The sequence below is a fragment of the Chelonia mydas genome, chromosome 5, assembly GCF_015237465.2.
Source record: "Chelonia mydas isolate rCheMyd1 chromosome 5, rCheMyd1.pri.v2, whole genome shotgun sequence".
NCBI classification, from domain to species: Eukaryota; Metazoa; Chordata; order Testudines; family Cheloniidae; genus Chelonia; species Chelonia mydas.
The window spans coordinates 119,678,215-119,700,378 of record NC_051245.2 but is presented as its reverse complement, the minus strand read 5'-3'; the positions used below and the strand labels follow the sequence as shown (position 1 = coordinate 119,700,378).

General features: G+C 43.6%; 1 protein-coding gene across 4 annotated transcripts in view; it reads right to left on the bottom strand.

Moving 5' to 3' along the window:
• The window catches only part of PLPPR1 (phospholipid phosphatase related 1), a 178,231-nt gene that overhangs the window by 88,317 nt on the left and 67,750 nt on the right, over positions 1–22,164 (bottom strand). For all 4 annotated transcript variants that reach the window (XM_037902162.2, XM_043547314.1, XM_037902161.2 and 1 more), the window contains exon 2: positions 17,305–17,413. In XM_037902162.2, coding sequence (XP_037758090.1) covers positions 17,305–17,367 — 63 coding nt within the window. In that variant the 5' untranslated portion in view covers positions 17,368–17,413. The remainder of the gene's footprint in view (positions 1–17,304; positions 17,414–22,164) is intronic.

The following is a 22,164-nucleotide window of genomic DNA, read 5'->3' as shown; positions in this document are numbered from 1 at the left end:
TTTATGCTTCTGTACAGCACCTAACAGGGAGAACTTGATCCTGATCGGGACACTGAATGCTAGTATAATATATCTTAAATGGTCCCACTTTATTGTGAGGGTGATTTATAAACAGTCTATAACAGGTCAATAAATGATTAATAGTTGTTATAACAGACATGAGTAGTGTGTGTTATAGATTGTTTTAAGCACATCCGCTGAAGATAGTTATAAGCAACCGATTAATCTCTTAAATGATATAACAATGGACTTGTCATATATAAAAATGTCACATATAAATTCATCATTTATATATAAACTATTTCTAAATAGACCCTAATAGAAAGTGTGACCTACTAAATAATAGTTATAAGAAGGTCTCTCCTAAGAAAAGATAAACCCTGAGTTCAGATCCTGTACACTAATGCTGTAGTAAGAGCCAAATACAACTTATTGTTATAGATCTGTACAGAAATCATAAATCTCTGCCATTATATAGCCTGCATTTGCTAGGCTAGGCAAGACTATAATGATAGGCATCGTATAAAGCTGGAAAATTACCAAAAAGATTTAATATCTACTGACCTTTGCTTAAATTAATAATTTCAATATCTTCTTTCCATATTTGTTGGACGTCATTGTCTTTATGACCTCCTTTTCATAGGATGTCACAGCTTTGGAAACACTGATTCACTGGTGCTGCAATATTATCTTAATCAAGAATTCAGTCCTGTAAACACATTGATGCACATAAATAATTTCGGTCTCCATGAGTTGTGCCACTGAATCGTCCAAAGGGAGTACTCGTATGAGTAAAGTATCCAGCATCTGGCTCTAAGGCAGTATTTCAGGAACATTACAACTTATGAGGGGTTATCTGAGGATGGACACAGTTACTATATCTGACTATCCTGAAAACCATCTTATATATAATGTGTCATGAAGACATGGTGGCCTCTCTGCAGTTAAGGTCACCCAGCAGTCTTTGTATCATAAAGAAAAAGGATGTTACAATCTAAATTCATGAATGCAAAAATACTACAGTTCTTGGGGCAAAGGTGGTGTGGGAGAAATCCTTTCAGACTACTTGGCAAACAAAAATATAAGAACATAAGAATGGCCATACTGGGTCAGACCAAAGGTCCATCGATCCCAGTATCCTGTCTTCCGACAGTGGCCAATGCCAGGTGCCCCAGGGGGAATGAACAGAACAGGTAATCATCAAGCGATCCATCCCCTGTCGCTCATTCCCAGCTTCTGGCATACAGAGGCTAGGGACGCCATACCTGCCCATCCTGGCTAATAGCTATTGATGGACCCTATCCTCCATGAATTTATCTAGTTCTTTTTCTCCAGAAGATGAAGGTTTATTTTATTGTCAGGTAACATTAAAACTACCTAGCAACTCAACAGAAGTAATCCAATGTTCGATAGACACCTGAGATTCACTGAGATTAAGCCAATTGTGCAATATGGAATTATCTAGTCATCCGTAACAAAGGTAGAATAAGGCCTAGAGATGAAAAAAGCAAATAATAAGGAATGACCTGGCAAATACGGAGAGTTTAAAGAGAAATTTAAAAAGTAATATGTAGAGAAATTAATATGTATTATGAATGAACAAGGTGAGAAACAATGGAGCTCAAGCAAATTAATGGAGTGGAGCATTTGGACCATTGAGAAGTATTGTACGTTCTCATAGGAATGTAGCATAGTACCACTGTGACACTGTATAGCATTTTTTACCATTGCTTCATGGAGGTCTGTGGCCCTCATCACCATCATATCTAAGCACCTCACAATCTTTAATGTAATTATGCTCACAACACCCCTGTGAGGCTGGGAATGCTATTAGCCCCGTTTTATAGAAATGGGGCACAGAGATGAGGGCCCAGGTTCACAAAAGTATGTAGGCTTCTAACTTCCATTGGTTTCCATTGAAACGGAGCTGGGTTCAAGTGGCTTGACCAAAGTCATACAGGGAGTCAGTGGTAAAGCAAAGAATTAAATACAGATCTCGCAAGCCAGGAGGCTAGCACCTTAACCACTGGTCCATCCACCTTTCTGACAAGTCAGCAAAGCATGACAAAGACTGATGCTGCCACATACTACAATTATAATTTACTTAAAACTATTTGAAAATAATTCAGCTCAGGGTGACTTTATAAACTATATATTCTAGAGCAGGGATTCTCGCAACAAATTTTTTGGTGGCCTCAGTGCAGCCACCAACTCTTGCTGGTGGCCGCACTTACACTTTTTCATGAAATTATTTATTTTTCCTAAAGTTAATAAAGAAATATACACATCTATACATCCAAATCATTGTAATTTATGTACGTAAGGTTTTGGGTTTTTTGGTTTTTTTTGCAGACTCCGTAATGAAAGTCAAGCACAGTTATCTCTATTCTTTACTGTACCTAACAGAATAGAAACACAAATAAGGTGCTTTGCACATTCTTGTCTTTATTATTATGGTTTCTTTTGCTTTTTTGGAAGTAAATTTAAAAATGCTTTTACATAATAGAAGTCCAAATAATAACAAAAAACATCTCTGGGCGGCTTGGGTCTGGGGAGGGGAGGGGAAGGGAACGGAGGCACAGCTGCGGCTGGCCCAGGGCTCCTCCAGGCAGGTGTGTGGGTGGGTGGGGGGGAGCGAGGGGGTGTCTCACGGCTTCGGCAGCCCGGGGCTCCACCGGCTATGGGGGGTGGTGCTCATGGCTCCAGGCGCAGGGGGTCTCGGGGCTCCAGCTGCTGAGGGCGGGAGTGCAGGCAGAAGGGGCGCAGTTGCGGGCTAGCCTCCCCAAAGGGGGGCTCCACCTGCTGCCCATGAGCTCGCCGCTCGCTTCCACATTCCTGCCCCTAGGTCTATTATGAAAATCTCAACATGTATATTTTAAGTGCTCATAACTGTGACACCATCGCTGGGCATCCTTGATACAGCTCCGAAGGATTGTCTCACTAGCATTAGGAGAACACTAGTGATGTTAACCTGGACACTCTATGGCAGCTAGAGCTGGTTGAAATGTTTCAAGTTTCAAAATTACAACAAAAATGTTCATCAAAATTTTTAATTTGGATAACTCCCCCCCCCTCCAAAAAACAGGAAAACTTTCACAAATTTACCCTCTATTTTTCAACCAGCTCTTGCCTCAGTTCATACACTATGAAAAGTGTAACTCCCGCCTCCAAGTCCCGTCTTTCATTCTCCAGCTGTGGGGAAAGAAGGAATGAGGAAGCACACTACATGACACCGCCTGACACACGAAAGGTCCCCGGTTCGAAACCAGGTGGAAACAGGTCACTGTCCATTGGGGGGAGGGATAGCTCAGTGGTTTGAGCATTGGCCTGCTAAACCCAGGGTTGTTAGTTCAATCCTTGAGGGGGCCATTTAGGGAACTGGGGCAAAAACTGGGGATTGGTCCTGCTTTGAGGAGGGGGTTGGACTAGATGACCTCCTGAGGTCCCTTCCAACCCTGATATTCTATGATTCTATGATACATTATAGTCCTTTGAGCCATCCCTCCCAGGCCACAAACATCAGATTCTAGACAGAGTTTTCTTTACTGGAATGAAGGTCATCACAGACCAACGGCTTTCTGAGGATAGGAAGAAAGAATAGGGTTTCCCAAGGAAATAAGGATGGAAAGGAAGTGGCTCAAACAGTAGCCCACCCCTATCAAAGATACTTGCTCTGAGGACTAGAGTACACGGAAATGTAAAACCTAAAGGACCCAATTGTGTTTCCATGGAAGTCTATGACAAAACTCCCATTGACTGCACTAAGTCTAGTCGCAAGTTAAGAAGGAAAGAATGGTACAATAAAAAGGGGGGAAATCTTTCCAGTTTCTAGACAGCTGAAACAAAAACTTAGATTAAAAAAAGGAAATGTTTACTCCATTATTTCAATATGCTTCCAGCCTTTTTGTAGCAATATAATCCCCGCTGTGTTACTGACGACAAACATGCGCTCGAAAGGCACTTGCATAACATAGGGAAATAATCTAAGGCAGTATCACAAAAAAGTTCAACTGAAAAACATTTTCTCCACCTGATTTATCACATAAAAATCACTGCAGCAAAATGCAGGGAGAGAAAGAGAGAAATGCTTTGCCGCCCATGTGTCTCTAAATATTAAAGCTATATATTTTGTATTTTATGTGTGAGGAGGACTGCAGGCCTTCTCCCATAAAACATAGCTATTTCAAAGCAGGTAGCAAAAATAGCACTTTTATGAGCACTTCCGCTGAAAATTTCATTTCCTGGCTGTCTTTAAACGAAAAAGAACGCTGCTGCATTGACTAGATTTATAAAACGGTATGAAAGGATAATCTTCCAAAGGACTGCGGGCACAAATCAGCTGACCAACAGTTGGTCTAATTTCTAGGTTGTTATGAAGGAGAGAGTTCATAGCAAATCTAGTTTGACTTTTTTTTAAAATGTATTTTAGCAATTGGCTCACTCACGGTGTTTGGCTCTAGAGCTGCTTCTGAATTTTCCCAACATTCAAGGGTCATCAGATCTGATGTTTTGGTTTGTTCAGCAATTTAGGAGGACGGAGATCAGACACGATGTTCACAACATTTGGAAACGGACCAAAATGGTTGTTCCAAAAGAATTATTTCAATATACGCCCCCATCAAGACACTCCTCTTCTGAAAGGCGTGCCTACAATTTCAGTAAATTTCCAAGCATAGACAAGCCTTAAGATCCCGAAACAGCAAAGCACTTCAACATAAACTTAATTTCACTCACATAAGCAGTTCCACTGACTTCTCCCCACTTTCCGTCTCTCTCACCAGGAAAGAGACAAAATGTGGAATAAATAAATAAATGGAAGGCATTTTATAGAGCTGGTTGAAAAATCGTAATTTTCCATGAACATTTTCAAAAGAAACTGAACATTTTTGTTTTGTTAGACTTTCAATGTACATTTTCACTTCTACCAGGAAAACCAATAATGGAAAAACTCTAAACTGAAAAAAGGAAAGGAGGGAAAAAATGATTTGGGGGGGGGGGGTGGAGAGGGGTTTTGTTTTTGAAAACAAATTTCAGTTTCATGTTTTTGATGGAAAACAAAATATTTTGATGAACACAAATTCTTGAGAATATTTTTTAAATCAAAAAGCCATTTTTGACCAAAAATAATTTAAAAACAAAATATTTTTGATCAGCTCTAATATTTTTCCTCCTTGGATTTATTCTCTTGGCTGTGGATATTTTTTAAGTTGACAATTCAAAAATGCAGGAGTTCAGAGTCAACACAGGCATTCTATAAGTGCTCAGTCATCCTATGACAATATGAAAAACTACCAAAATGGCAATCAGAAATGAAGATGATACTACAGGGTGAAAACTATGGAAAAATCCAATATTAGACGGATGACTCAATCACCTGGCCTTCTGAGACCCCGTATTTCTTCCAGCTGACACCTATTCTTCAGCAGTGTTTGTGTCCAATCTCAGGGAACAAACCCAAAAGTTTAGGTGGTATTGTATGTGCACTGAGGTAGATAGGTAGGGGTGTGTGTGTGTGTGTGTGTATTACCCCCCTACACACATACACACACACAGAGTCTGTTTTTAAGAGTACAACTGAGATTGATATGTCACAGTAAGAATAACCAATCTTTTGTCCCAAGTACCATAAGCAGAAGTGGTAGAAGTAGCAGAGGGTATACAACAAAAACCAGATTTGCAGTCGAAATAAGCCCCCTTTTCCTGCTTTGCCAGTGTAAAAGGGTATGAGGAAAAGGTAACCTACATACACTTTAAGGACCCTTTACACTGCCAGAGTGGTGTAAAAGGGCTCATGAAGAATGAGAATAAAGCCCCAGAAATGGCGACATCATGAGCATCAGTACCACACACCAACTGAAGCAATTCTACTACCCTTTTGTAACTGGTTATCTTAACGAGGAGTCCGGTGGCATCTTCAGGACTAACAGATTTATTTGGGTATAAGCTTTCGTGGGTAAAAAACCCACTTTTTCAGATGCATGGAGTACAAATTACAGGTGCAGGCATTATTATACATGAAGAAAAGGGAGTTACCTTACAAGTGGAGAACCAATAAGTGTTGATAGGGCCAATTCAGTCAGGGTGGATGTGGTCCACTCCCAATAATTGATGAGGAGGTGTTAATACCAAGAGAGGGAAAGTTGCTTTTGTGGTGAGCCAGCCACTCCCAGTCCCTATTCAAGCCCAGATTAATGGTGTTTAATTTACAAATTAATTTTAGTTCTGCAGTTTCTCTTTGAAGTCTGTTTGAAGTCTGTTATCTTAACATGTAAATCAATGTACTGACTAGATTTTTTTAAATATTATGAAGTCACAGAAAACAAGAGCCATCACTGCCAAGGACACCTCCACCCATTGTGGCAGAGACAGAGTTAATCGCCTGATGAGGGAACAAACAGTGTGGCTAAAAAAAACCCAAAAAACTGAAGATCTGATGACAGCATGGAATGGGGTAATGGATCCTGCAACGGCCCAGTGAGATCCCCCAGATCCGCTGGCTGATGAAGGGTAGGTGTATGCCAGGCTGTCCTGGCCCCAGGGGTGGGAAGGTTGCCAGTGGCTTGGACCTCTACCTTTCAGAGCCACCACATCACTTCCAAACCTAATGATCAAAGAGCTATGGGTAACATGGCTTCAGCGAGACAGCAGTATCTCATCAGCTGAAGTGTAAATAAGTTTCCATTACTTTGCTTGGAGATAGCAGCTCTACACAAAAAACTGTTGCCCACCTCCACCCCCTCCATGCTTAGTTATGCCCTGCTGAAATTTGGGAAATTTGAAATTTGACTTAGCAGTGATCATGCATGGGACATCCACAGCTAGAAGGAAGGCAGTTCCTACTTCATACCCTGTGGCACGCAGACTGGACATTTTTGGCCAGTATTTGTGCTTCTATCTTTCTTTCCATGCCTAAAAGAGAAGGGGATGATCAGCAAGGCCTACAAAATGTTGTGTGCGTGCTAATTCTGGCTAGAGATGAGAAAAATGAGGAATCTCTTGTTTAAGGTGATCTGCAAAGTAAAATTGGAAATTGCATCCAGCTCAGATTTATATTCTGACTGCTCCCATTAACCAGGCTGTGGGGGGCCATTAGCACAGAAACTAACCTTTTAAAAAAATCTTCCCTTTGTGAGAAGTCCCTTGGTGTGGAATCTCTTGATGTACTTTACTCAAGATGGTCCAGAATGCAACATTCAGCAACACCACGAATATCATGGGTTGGCAATGAATATTTCTGGTATAGGTGGGTTCATATTCAAGGATAAGCCTTTGATCCAAGGACAATGTCAGAAGATTTTACAAAGGGGAAAGCAATTCTTTAAGAAGTCCATTAGAATTCAGCTCTCTTCTGAGGGTACATCTACACAGGATGGCCATGGCTGGCCTGGGTCAGCTAACTTTGACTTGCGGGGTGCAGGCTGCAGGGCTAAAAATTGCTGTATAGACACGTGGTCTTGGGCTGGAGCCCGAGATCTGGAACCCGACCCCTTGCAGGTTCCCAGAGCTCAGGCTCCAGCCTGAGCCCAAATGCCTACATGGCAATTTTTCAGTCCGGAGCCCAAGCCCCATGAGACCAAGTCAGCTGACCTGGGCCAGCTGAGGATTTTTTTTTTATCCCTGTGTAGATGTACCTTGAATGACGTCTAGAGATTGGTTGGGGGGTGGAGTGGAGTTGAGCATAGTACGTTGGTTTCACTCAGATTCCGTTTTCATTTTGCCATTTAGCTCCAAGGAAATTCAGCAGCACCAAAGACCAACTCTCTGTGCAACTAGTTAGGACCATATCCTGCTTGAAGGGGAGATGGGTATTATAGCAAAAGTACAAATGGCATCAATGGAAGATGAGTGTACTGATCGATGATAGGACACGGCATAGGCCTTTTGTATTTTACCTGTTTTCATACTGTAATAGATTCTGAAAGTGAGACATTCATTTAGATCTATGGGGCATTCAACTCTGATCTGCAATGTAATCAACTGAATTAAATGATACAGTACAATGTACACCACTATGGACCAGACTGTGCTTGGATCAGACACCTACACAGGGCCATAAAGGTGAAGTAAGAATCCCCCTTAAACTCCTGAATGGGCTACTAGGACCTTGGGTCCAGGCACGCAGGATAAGGAAGATCTGCAAGCCTACTATTCCCTCCATTCCAAGCAGGAAGATGGGTCGAGCCTGGCTCTGCACCCGCAATGCACCAGGCAGGGCTTGCGGGAGAGGTGTTGCAATTTGCTCTCATAGGCCAATAACTCCCAGAGTAAGAAGAAGCAAGGAGGAAGCTGTGCTTTCCAGAAGCAGAATCCCTTCCCTGCCCTATGCCTGGGACAGCACAGACATGGCATTGTCCCACACACAGGGTGTGGGACAAAGCTGCAACCTCAGTTACATTGTGTTCTGCTGGATTTTCCCTTTGTCCAGTTCTGAAATCAGGATGAATAATCCGTTGGCTTTTTATCCTGAACTCTTATTTGTCATACTAGCCTGCGGGCACTATTTTTATTTTAGTTATACTGGTGTAAAACTAAAACCAGGAAACGTAAGGAACATTTGCCCTAACGAAACAGGGATCCCATAAGGTCAAATATGATTTAGTACAAGTGAACGTTTGGATCAGACGAGCTGCATGACTGTCTTCCTCTTTTGCTACATCTTTCAGCAGCTCGCATCAGCTTGGAAAAAAAAATCTCCTGCAAAATCCTCTCGATTCTATGCAGAGCACTATACATTGAGTTGTCAAGAAGACACAGTTTCCGCTCACTGGCAAAAGCTTTCCTGGAGGCAAAAATCAAAAGGCTTTGCACAAAGAAGTAGGCTCTTCAAATTGCAGAGTTTGAAGGCTGTCTAACCCACTAAGCTTTGATGGTGCTGTTGCTTGTTCCAGTCCCTCCCTACAGCACTCCCGTCATCCGTGATTACTATTCACCAGAGCAAAGAACACCACAGCACATATTGTACGCATCAGAGTCACTCAAATTAGATACCTCTCTGTAATCTGTGATCAGATGGAGACATTTCCATTTAAAAGGTGTGCAGGAAAATTGCTTTTATAACACAAAGCGCTTTAGAGCCTGTCCATCATCATGTTTCCACACAATGGTTCAAGTTCTGCCCTCAAGCGTACATACGGAGCCCCACTGAAGTCAGTGGGGTTGTACGTGTCTTACTGGGGGCATGTTTTCTCAGGGTACAAACACATCTCTGTCTTGATGTTTGTAGCAAACTAGCACACTGGAACTAGCTTTCTAATTTCTTTTCACAACAGTCAAAACATTGCAAGATTCAGTGTATTTATACAGGCCTCGTTCCTACAAACAAATACACACATGAACAGGCCCATTGGAAACAATGGAGCAACTCACAAGTGTAAAGTTACTCATGGGACAGTCTTCAGAATCAGGGGCCTATAGTCAATAAGTATGTGTTTGTTTTGTACAATGCCGGAAAATATGGCTATAAATATCACACATTTCAAAACAAAGAGGAGAATGAACACTAGTTTAAATGAAGCATGTTAAAAATGAGATGTTACCGAATAATATGAAAAATAGACAAGTGATTACAGCAGATGCATAGAGGCCCCATTATGCTAAGTTTTATGCATATATATATATATATATATATATATATATATATATATAGAAAGAGGCAGTCTTGCCCAACAGAGATTACAATTTAAATAGGCAAGACAAACAAAGGGTGAGGGGAAAACAGAGGCACAGAGAGGGGAAGTGGCTTGCCCAAGGTCACAAGGAAAGTCAGGGAACAGAACTCAGGTCCTGCAGAATATTAGTCCCGATAGCCCCACTTTTTCTCAGTGTAGTGGACTGTAGCCCACGCACATAAATTTGTTAGTCCCTAAGGTGCCACAAGGACTCCTCGTTTTTTTCTGCCTACAAAGTGACCCCTCGTCAACAAACAGCCTCAAATCAAAACTGATGTCCCCTGTTCAATAATTCTGTCCACATGTACCATAACTGACCTATGAAAATTCTGGGTACAAAACATACCTCCAGCTAATCAGGGCGTTACTTTTCTCTACTGCAATCTCCGCACCCACCATCCTTTTAACACAATCAACCAGCTCTGATTGGGTGGGATGATTTCAAGCCATGTTTGGTTGTGTGCGTAGTTCATCAGGACTAAAGGCGCAGTCCTACAGGGATGCAGACAATGCTAGCGAGCGAGCAGCACTGAACCGTCAGTAGGGCTGCTTAGCACAGCTCCATCAAAGAGAGGACTTTGTGCTAGTACTCCCCGCGTAGCTGGGCCCTCCCCCTGCTGACAGCCACTCCAGCCCTGCAGCAGTCTGCTGCTTCTTGTGGCTCAGCCCTCCGTCCAGGTCACATTTAGTCTCAACCCATCCAGGGTCACAATGTACCACCCTAATCAATGTCCAGCAAGACATAGTTGATCAATCCATCATCTGATGCCCCTCCTGTGTGCCTCTGTTCAGAATACCCTGTCCCAGGGCTTCTTTCCTAGATACCCCTGATCCATTCCTCCTTCAGAACACCAACCCTCAGGGCTGCCTCCTTGGCGTCTTGCCCCTCGACCCAGGATCACCACAGCAGCTCATTCCTCTCCTTTAGCCCTTCCATATCTTTGCTGCTCCTTGCCCTTTTGCCAGAGCTGCCGTCTCAGGAGGGGAATCTCCAAACCTACTCTCCCCCGAGGCCTCAACACCAGGATTCCTAACCCCCTAGTCTCCTCCCACCAACTGAGCTCTCTCAGCTAACCGGGGTCCAATCATTACCCCAGGCCACCTGATCTTCAGCTGAAGAGGATCAGTTGGGAGGGTAGATGATCCCCACAGGCAAGGCTGAGCCTGACTCCCCTACAAGGGACAGCCAGCCTGTGGCAAGTGCTTTGGTACTCATGACCTGATAGTATGAGGGGGAGTACACCCTACAGGGCAGTGTTTCAGTCATGACCCTGTGGCCAGCATAAGTCATGAGACATGGACGTTAGGGACAGTTTTCTTAAAACCCACACACACCCTGCCAACAGCAGATCTTAAGCACACCCAATACCTCTTAAGTGTTTCCTACACGGTGCAGGACATGCCACATCTCTTCCCCATTTTTCAAGTTGTCCCAAGGTCTCTTATTGCCTTTCCAAAGTCCTGCTGGGCTCTGAGAGGCTGCTGAACCAGGGGGCAGCCGTGGCAATGTGTGTCCAGAGAAGCAGCCGGACTCAACTCCCGCCCCCCACACCCCTCTGGGTGCCTGGGCTGAGGAATATGGAGAGCGACGACTGGGAGGTGCTACTGAGGGGCCCAGGCTTCTGCCTCAGGGGAAGATGCCGATGCTGGAGCCCTGCTAATTGGAAGAGAGATTTGCCCTGGTGCTGGCAAGAGCAGGGCCCCTGGACCCCTGATCCCAACAACCAAAATCCCTGCCCCTGGACCACTTCATCCCTGCTCAGAGAATCATTGTTTAGCTTCAGTATAATAAGTTCCAGAATATTTGTATTCTTGTATTTATTTTTTTTTCAAATAAAACAGTTTGTTCAACAAAAAATGTGTCCCCCACATTATGCAGTGCATCAGATGGGGAGGGCTCTGAGTAACTAGGGAGAATTATTTCCCAGGTGTCTGGCTGGTGGGTCTTGCCCACATGCCCAGGGTCTAGCTGATCACCCAAACTGGAGTTAGGAAGGAATTTCCCCCCAAGTCAGACTGGCGGAGACCCTGGTTTTTTTTCCGCCTTCCTCTGCACCATAGGGCACGGGTCACTTGCTGGTTTGAGCTAGAGTCAATGGTGGATTCTCTAACTTAAAAAGTCTTTAAATCATGATATGAGCACTTCAGTAACTCAGCCAGTGGTTAGGGGTCTATTACAGGAGTGGGTGGGTGAGGTTCTGTGGTCTGCAATGTGCAGAAGGTCAGAGTAGATGGCCATGATGGTCCCTTCCGGCCATAAAGTCTGAGTCCCTCAGTTCAAGGTGTGTTGTCCCTCATTTTGAGGGTCACAGTCCCCCATTTCAGAGTCCAGAGGTTGAGACATATGAGCACACCCGAGTAGCTAACAGTCTTGGCTTACAATAGGAGTAATTGGAAATCATAAAAATAGTGGCTATACACCGTTTGCATTCACTATAATACATGTAAGGCTGTGGGCAATGCACAGACCTTATCTCCAGCCCCACACACTTTGCCTCCCTCCTTACAGAGCTCCTTTCAAACCCAGTAGACCATTGTGCACATATCCCTCTGGAAGCTCCTGAGCAAATAAACCCTAGTGCGTTGGGTCTCTGCATTTCTGCTAGCAGCCTTCAATAGCTTGCAGGACCAAGGCCCATGAGCTGTACAGTCAGATCCTCATCTCACCACAAACTGCATACCAGCGCTGTGTGAGCAAAACTGGTTTTAAATCCACCTTTGCACTGCCCTGCTCTTGTTGCAGCCTCTGTGCACCGTCTGTCCCCCCAGTGCTGGATTACAGCATCCTGGGGGCTACTCTAATTTACACTGGCGGCAACCAGCCCCAGGAGTCCTATATTAACAAGCAACATAGAAAACCTGAGACACATTACGTATTCCCTATCTCTTTCTTAAATAAAAATTGATCAGTACCATCAAGATTTGCATACATAAGAAGAGTGAACACTCCTCTCTATTTCCCATATCCTTTGAGTATGTATATAACATAACATCTAATATAATAAATAATCATGGCGGTTCCTGTCATATAATATTTGGAGATATAAGCTGCACTGCATGTCAGAATATAATGGTATCTGATAGAACACAATAAAAAGGAATGATCAAGACACTTGCCTTGAATATTTTAGACACAGACATATATTTGATAAGTGACTGAGAATTATTTTAATTAAGTCTTCTTTAGCCTTGAATGTGACATAGCTTTTCTGATTAGGGACTGAAATGTTGATTTAACATTTCTGTCATTACAGATTAGATGTTGCATGTTACCTCTTTATTTAAATGTCCACAATCTGAATGTATAAAGGAATTTGGAAAAGTCAGCCCCGGGGGAAAGTCCTTACAATGAGCCATTCACCTTCAGGTCAGATTTTATAATAACTAACTGCCAAGATTAGTGAGCTGAGTGGAGAAAAATAAGATTAAGAAAATGGTGTTGAAAATGGAAGTCTGAATAACCATCGGAATTATAAAAACTGTCAAATATCAGCATAAGCAGGATGATTTTTAAAATATCAAAACTGTGTGTCTAATACTTTCATATTCAGTCTTGAGCTCGTCCAAACCTGAGAGCATTGTAGCTGATATTGTAGAGCAGAATCATAGAATCACAGCTGGAAGGGACTGTGATGGGGCTTGTGGGGGGACTCGGTGGAGGAGGATGGGCCTGGGTCCCCCCACCCGGCCACCACCCTTCCCAGGGTGGCAGCCCACTCCCCTAACAGGCCACTAGGTCACGCAGCCCCACAGAAGGGGCAGTGATACTGACTCAGGTCACTAGGCCATGCCACCCCGAGAGAGGGCGACCTTACTGACTCTGACCATTGGCCACGTAGCTCTGAGAGCAGCCCTGAGAGAGGGCAGCCCTACTGACTCTTCCAACTAGGCCATATTGCCTTGCTGAGCCAGGCGGCCACACTGACTCTGACCACTGGGAAGGGGCTGTCACCCTGACTCTGGCCTTTGGGCTACACAACCTTGAGAGAGCGAGAGCGGCCATAGTGATTTTATCATTAGTCCACATACCCTCAAGACAAGGGGTGGTCCTAAGGACGTGACTGTGGGGAAGTAATTACCCCGCCCCGCCTCAAGAGGGGACAGGGCGCACTTGTCCCATGACAGGGACTTTAAGGGGTTATCAAGCCCAGCCCCCTGCACTGAGGCAAGATCAAGTTTTATTGAGAGCAAAAATGTACTGGCATGAAATTTTGGTGCTCAGCTCAGTCAGGAATTGAAAAATAAGTTTTAGGGCAACGTGCTTGAACTTTATCAGTGAGTGGACAAAACCTTATTAGGAAGATCAGTGAGAGAGGCAATGGGATCCAGTGGACAGGCCTCTGAATTAGGACCTAGGAAACCTGGGTTCTCTTCCTGGCTCTGCGACTGAGCTGATGTGTAGCCTTGGGCAAATCGTTTAATCTCTCTGAGCCTCTGTTTCCCCTTCCCTGCATCTATCTTGCCTATTTGAACTGTAAGCTCTCCCAAGCAGGGGCTGTCTCTTACTGGGTCTGTGCAGCACCTAACACACTGAGGCCTCAATTTCAGTTGGGGGCTCTAGGTTCAACACAGAATCATAGATTAGGGTTGGAAGAGACCTCAGGAGCTCATTTAGTCCAACCTCCTGCTCAAAGCAGGACCAACCCCAACTAAATCATCCCAGCCAGGGTTTTGTCAAGCCAGGCCTTAAAAACCTCTAAGGATGGAGATTCCACCACCTCCCTAGGTAACCCAGGAATATCAATGATGATCATACAGATTGTGGGCCATCTCTCCTCTCATTTGTCATCACATAACGCCACTGTTTTACCAGAAATTGCTAAACATGGAAAAGAACGATTAGGAAATCACACAATATGTTTCTAGCTGTCCTCAATGTGACTTAGCAGCTGGGAACAAGCAGGAGGAGAAGCCCCATGTAATTAGCCAGCTCTCCTTGGGTCACCAGGAAATGCTGAGAATCATTGGTTCAGGGCTATCATCAAATTACTGACATGGGGCCCAGTGCTATAAAGATTAATTAGTATAGAGCTTACCATGAAGAGCAGTAGTGGCTTCTCAGAATGAGTGGGCTGCTGTCCATCAGCTCTGCCGTCCCAGTGGGAAATCAAATTCTAAGAGCTGGTTAGATCTATACTACTTGCGATAAACATAAAATAGCCTACAGAGTCCAATTCCGCTGCGCTGGACACGGACAATCCACATCACTTTTCCAGAAAGGCAAACAGTAACATGAGTAAAAGATGTAGCGCAGTGAATGGGAAGAGCTGGCATTAGGCAATGCCAGCACAGGGAACATCCATTTTAACACCGGTTCTCTGTCTTTGCGTCTGTTTCTTAATAAAAATGGACTGTTGTCATCATGTCTAGCATGCCAAAGGACAGGGGAAGTATGCTCAGTCAGTGAGCAACGATCTTCCCTTCCTCCTGGCACTTGATTTACTTTTATGTTCACGTCAGCCTTGTCTATAGGCCAATTTATAACTCTGTTGACCCCACTACCCTCAGACTCATCGTTCACAGATTAGAGGGCTAAAAATCTTCAGAGATGATTCAGGCTATAAATTTGAAAGATCTTATTTCTCACCTTTCTGGTATTTCTTATGCCCATTTGGGAAAAAATGTGGTTTGGGGGATGAATGAAATAACGATGTATGGATTTCTGTCCTTTCCTGTTTTTGAGGTTACCTAAGCAATTTGGTCTGGTTTCCACAGGAGACAGAGACCTCTATTCCTTGAAAATGTGGGTATTATGTCAGTGATAAATCCCCAAGGACAACCGTAAGACACAACTGAGAGTCAGTTGCCTTAAACCACTCACTAGACATAGCTGTCTGCTATGACTCCACCTCTTGAGATGTACTACTCTGTTTCTACAATGGTTTTGCAACATTTCCCCATAACAATTGGTTAATCAGCCCTGGCCCATGTGATTATGTCCCACACCTATACAGCTAGTACCTTCTTCAGCCAGTCAGATTTCTGATTATGATAGCGGCTAACCAAAGCTCATTCAAGGCAATAGGAAGACTCTCTGACTTCAATGGGCTTTAGATCAGGCCCATACTGAAACTGATCGCACTCTCAGGGCACACCTCTGTGAAACAGAAGGTGGGGAGTGGGTGCAGAGAAGCTCTCCCTTAGCGGGAGCGAACACAGTCCTGGATGTGTGAGGCCACGAGAGGTATCTGTTACAATCACATGCTCTAGATATCCTAGCTCCCTTTGTAGAGGTTACTATCCTTGCATTAAGAGAGCAAGCCTCCTTGCTTGCATGGGGACTCAGACAAACTCCACATCCAGCCAACAAAGGCCCTGGTTCCATGCAATGGAAGGTCCCTCCATTGACTGCAGTGGGAGCTGGATCAGGCCCACAGAACACGAAGACCAAGACTGTGACTAGGCCTTCTAGCCCTTTCCAGTGGGTTCTTCTCGTGCCCTACTCCCTCACTCCTGCCCCTGTGACCCTCACAGACCTAGTCCCAATCTGGCCCACAATGTTAATTTTACAATTCAGGACTAAGGGACAACAACAGGTGTGGGGGTATGGATTACGCAGCAATAGGTGGATGCCTATGACTCCTTAATAGTATAGCTCTCCCCAGACAAACTTTTAACAAAAGTTTCCTTGAAAAATAACCCAAATCCAGATCCTCAGATTGAGATGTGACCTACTTCCTAGTAGGGAGAGAGAACAAGAGGTTTTGGTATTCATTTATTTTGATCATAACAGGAAACAAACTCACTAGAGTGAATAAACGACCAATAAAGAACCTGCCAGGCTGATAAAAGAAAAGCAACTCCATAACCAGCAAACAAAGGCCCTGGTTGTTGGATCCCTTACTTAAATTAAGTGAGCATTCACTCACATTACTTCAACATTAGTTAACTCACAATGTTGTATCATCTGACTCCACCACCATGTTTCAACAGTAGAAGCATCTCACTAGATTCCCACTAGACCATTCACCTGAGTGAATGCTCACCGATTGCAGTAAGAGTTGAACAACCGGCCCCTCAGTCTATAAGCTGGGCTAGACTGAGAATTAGTTCACTCCCCTGAGCAAGGGCTGGTGCCTATGTTGCATCAACCTGGGGTAGCTCTAGGGACTGTATGCCTCAGAGACACCCATATAAATAACAACAATTCTTCCCTCCCTTTCTTCTTGCTCCAGAAGGCAGTGGCCACTTACAGCAGTAAATGATGACACCCCCTCCTAGATCAGCTATGCTAGCCAGTGAGTTGGGCAGGGAGAGCCAACACTCCCTCTAGTCCCTACTCCCCTGCTCCAGGGATGGACTAATTGAGACTGCAGCACCTGCTCATTCTTCTGCACCTGGATCTGAAGTCTGACAAACCTATATAGGGCTGTAAGGGAGGGATGGGGGAATCTGCTTATACCCCATTGTGTGATTGTAATGTGAGACCAGTCTGGCCCTGATACCTTGTTAAATAAGCAAGCTGTGTTCACGTGTGATATACAATCCTTGTCACCTTGTCATTTCTTTATCAAAACAGGATGCATTTCACAACTGCTGACTTGCTACTCTTCATTCTTACAGAGTTCAGCTGTTTTTGTCCCAGCTTCATCACAGCATGACACAAACTTCTGCAGCCTCTGTGCAGTGCACTCACCTCGACGAAGATGAAACATGGGATGATGGAATAACTTCGCTGGGTGTTGTTTCCTAAAGCCATTTCTCATCACACCTCTTGGGAAAGCACTGTCCAAAACTTTACCAGACTGAAAGACAGACAAATATGTAGAGTAAGTTACATTGGACTGAAAGTTCTTCATTTAATTCAGCTTGGAGAATATCATGGCAAGCTCATGTAGCAAGCAGAGAAAAAGAGGAACAATATTAAGTGCTAGATTGTAGTTTTACAACCTGTCTAGTGTCTTGTTGCATAGCCCCTGGAGCAGCCTCAGAGGTGAGAGTGTGACTCAGACAGAGGTCACCAGGTTTAGGGTGGTGCAGATTATATCTCCCATTGAGCAAGAAGGAAGCAGAATCAAAATCTCAATCACAATTTGATCCCTTCTCTGCTTCTGGACCAGTGCAACCATGCACTGCTCCTTAACTCAGAGCAGATTGCAAGATCATAATCCAGCGCAGAAGTGATTGTACTGCCCACGTCATAAATGGTTTAAATCAATTGTGTTTTATGCTAAATAAATGAGGAAATCATACTTTAAAATAAGATGGGTTTACAGTGACATGAAAGCCACTCTGTGGATGATCAAAAGATTTATCTGGGCAAATGTGTCCAATTTAACATGCCAGGACAGCTTACGTAGGCAAAACTATTGACTTCAGTGGGAGTAAGTACCACACGATTGGTAGTGAAGGATTGGGCCCTTTCTGTAAAGTATTTTTGGCCCAACGTTAATTAGTAGTTTAAACCAAAAAACCCCTTCCTGCTAAGCATTACTTTGAGATGCTGACTACTGTAATTTTAATTGAACATAACCTGGTAACAATCTGCATTGAGATGTTCAATCTCTTTACTGTACACGATGTGTGGAGAACAGAACTCTAATGGGAGATTTAACTGGAGGTGTGCCAAGAGAGACTTAAAATGGCTTTAGAGATCAGCACTAGGCAGTGGTATAAACCAAAGGAAAAACCACAGTCGCCAGAAAGCTGCCCAGTACCCTACCATACACACTCACACAGGACAATGTAAGGGAAATGAGAGGAATGGAAACTCTAACCTCATTAAGAAATAGCCAGGGTGCCATGGGGCACAATCCCATTCTCAGCACTCTGAACCCAAAGAAGCTCTTCCATTTGAATTCCCAGTTGTTGGGGCACTGTGGGTTTTGGCAAGGCATGTATGGGGGTAAGGGCTGGTTAAAGTAGCATCAAATTCTGGCAAATTTTCATAGGATGATGCCACTTCACTTGCACAGAGACTTGCTCCACATGGCCTGTCTCCTTTGAGAGGGGGATGGAAAGGCACTAGGATGGGGAGTTGATATCATCGTGTTTCCTAAGAACTCCTAACTAAAGAGGGATGAAATTTTTTGACTAAAACTTTTTCCAGCAAACAATGCAGATTCAGTAATGCTGAAAAAATTCATGCATTCACATCAATTCCACAAAACTGATTCAGTCAACTCCGCCCCCCCCTTCAAAACATTTCAATTTTTCAAATCAAAACGTTTCCATTTTTCTATTTAATGTAACTTTGTTTTGCAATTTCTTTTAATTTTTTTTAAAGTACAATAATGCCCAAAATCAAAATGAAACATGTGATTTGACCCAAAACAATTTTATTTTTCAGTTTGTCAGAAAATTTCATCTTCAGTTTGAGCTGCAACAATTTTATTTTCTCGTTTTATATTTTGGAATTGCCAGCAAACAACAACAACAACAAAATCCATATTTCACCTAGCTCTGCTCCTAACTGGGCAGGCGTACATGAGTGATTTCTGTTCTAAATGGCTTTTGGGAGTGTTTAATGGGATGATAGGTTAAGGAAGAATTCTTATTGAATTACAAGAATTGTGCACATCATTACTACTGAAATCCTGTCAGCACCTTTCTAGCAATTACCATGTTTAAGAATGGCATTAATACTGTTTCCTTGGCCAGTGCAGCCAGAGCATAGTAATAACTGGATTTTGTCAATCCAGTGCCCTGTGACTTAACACCATGCCTTCGATTCCATAGGTATATTATGGAAAACAGTAAGGAGCTGGGTGTTTTAAACTGAAGTAGTGTGCTGTGAGACATTTAATTAGGTTCAGAAGCATCTGGATCACATGTGTTAAGAAACTGAATAGATTATAGCAAGGAAGCTGAAGGTCCTTTGTAGCACCATTGCTCTGCCTAATTGAATGTTGCGGCCCTTGCAACTATGTCATAAATATGTAGAATCATAGAATCATAGAGTATCAGGGTTGGAAGGGACCTCAGGAGGTCATCTAGTCCAACCCCCTGCTCAAAGCAGAGCCGATCCCCGACTAAATCATCCCAGCCAGGGCTTTGTCAAGCCTGACCTTAAAAACTTCTAGGGCAGGAGATTCCACCATCTCCCTAGGTAACGCATTCCAGTGTTTCACCACCCTCATAGTGAAAAAGATTTTCCTAATATCCAACCTAAATCTCCCCCACTGCAACTTGAGACCATTACTCCTTGTTCTGTCATCTGCTACCACTGAGAACAGTCTAGAGCCATCCTCTTTGGAACCCCCTTTCAGGTAGCTGAAAGCAGCTATCAAATCCACCCTCGTTCTTCTCTTCTGAAGACTAAACATTCCCAGTTCCCTCAGCCTCTCCTCAGAAGTCATGTGTTCCAGTCCCCTAATCATTTTTGTTGCCCTCCACTGGACTCTTTCCAATTTTTCCACATCCTTCTTGTAGAGTTTATGCCTGTTCTTGCAAATTTACTGTTCACCATCAGTGAGTCTGTTACTACAATAATTTGCCTATGGAAAAGAAATGTATTTTATGGGCCAGATTATCTCCTGCATTCTGGCCATTTGATGTTGTCCTGGAAGCTCAAAGAGGCAAAAAAGCAGCCAATCTGAGAATTCCCTCCCTATGGAGGACCTCTCAGCTGGCACAGAGCTGGCATAGCCAGCCTTTTCGCCACTCTTCTACATTTGGCTCAGACGAAGGGGGCAGGACAGTGGTAGTGTGGGTTATGACTGGAATATGCTGCACTCGGTCTGTCCTCAGATGACACATGATTCCTTGGAGGCAATTGCCAGCTAGCATAGGCTGCTCCAGCCTATGCTGCGATCAGAGATGGCACAGATCAGCCCAGGGAATCAGGAAGCTAGAACTAGATATTGGCACAGAGAGAATTTGGGCCTATATCTGTGCATCTCTCTTCCTCTTGAGGAAAGCTTCTCTGAACAAACGATAGCGGATACCTTAATTAGCATCTAGTGTCACCATCTCCATTTTTATCGTCATTTTGTCCTGATTGTTAACTAGGAAAAACTTGTTTAGATACCACTAGCTCTGACCTTTTAATCTGGGAGCATGAACACTGCAATGTGAGGTGACTTGGTCAGACCTACATGAAGGGAATATTAATATTACCCATCATGAGAGGTGCTTCTACTCTTTAAACAAGGTAGTGTAGTTGAATAATACAAAGGTTCTGAATTAATTAGCATTAGTTAGTTCTCATCTTGCCTAATTCCCCCCACATACATTTTCAGAAAGCCCTTCAACTGCAGTGTGGGAGGCTATTGTCTAGCATCTCCTGGGGAAACAGGCAGAGTCCTGGAATATATATATGAGCGAACTGAAAATTAACTGAACGGCAGTTAGAGAAAAGAGAACCATGAAGGCAAACACCTCAGGCTGAAAAGATTTTATTACACAGGGATCTGTCATGGCCGGGGAGGGCGGGGGGAGGAAGTCAAGGAGGAAAGAAGAGAAAATTCTAATAAATGGAATTCTGCAGGTTATGGCCAGCAGAAGGATTTTTAAGAGACACAGTCAAGTGTTTTCTCAAGTCTTCTACTTTAGCACATGACATAGCATGAGAGACTTGGCTGTAAGGAAAGACTACAAGAGCGGACCCAGTATATTTCTAGAGTAGCGAACAAAATAAGCGCCGATGGCTGCTGTGTGTTCACCAAGGCTTAAATCAACCAATCACCAGTTCATGCTTTAGGAGCCTTTGATTATCCATAATTTTTTTTCACTTACAGCCTGTGTAGCCCAGATTGAATATTTCGGCTTTCCTTGCAGTCTTATAAAATGTTTTATATATTTCTGTTAGGAAAATAGTGTGCTGTTTGTTACAGGTGCTGGATGGTGAAATCCTCTATCCACAGAACAGGTGGTGTGGCCCTAGGTGCTTATGCTAGGCTCATCACTGAAATAGCGGAGCATAGCATCTACTTGGTGGCGATCAGTGTGCCTCAACCCTGAAATGTAGTGGTTATCTATAGGGGTGAGATGGCTGGTAGGGCCCCTGTCCTGAAACTGGTCCATGCAGGCGAAACCTTGTTTCTCTGCAGAGTCCCATTGACTTCACTGCAGGGACCTAAGTCTGTGCTCATTCAGCCCCAGATATTTTACTGGGATTGGCAACAATGGTGCAAATCAGTGCTGTTCTGGGTTTTTTTCCTTCCTGTGTGCTTATTTGTAAATTGGTCTAATTTTGGATTCAACTCCTGTACAGCTTGGTTGGTAGTCTGCTTTAAATGATAACCTGTTTTCTCTCCGCCATGGTTTTGTTTACAGTCCACACCTTTTGCAACTCCTCTTTCATTCCAACAAGAATCATTTTGGATAATGAAACAGACCCAATTCCTAACTGCACATGTTGAATCCCCATTTCCCTGACAGGTCACAAAAATCGAAGTTAATGTGCGGCAGAGTGGCTCTGAAGGAGCAGTCACACCATTTTAGTAAATTTGCATTATTAATAATAATTATTTGTATTACAGTAGTGCCTAAAGCCCTAAGTCAGGATCAGGACCCCATTGTTCTAGGGGCAGTACATATACAGAGTAAGAGACAG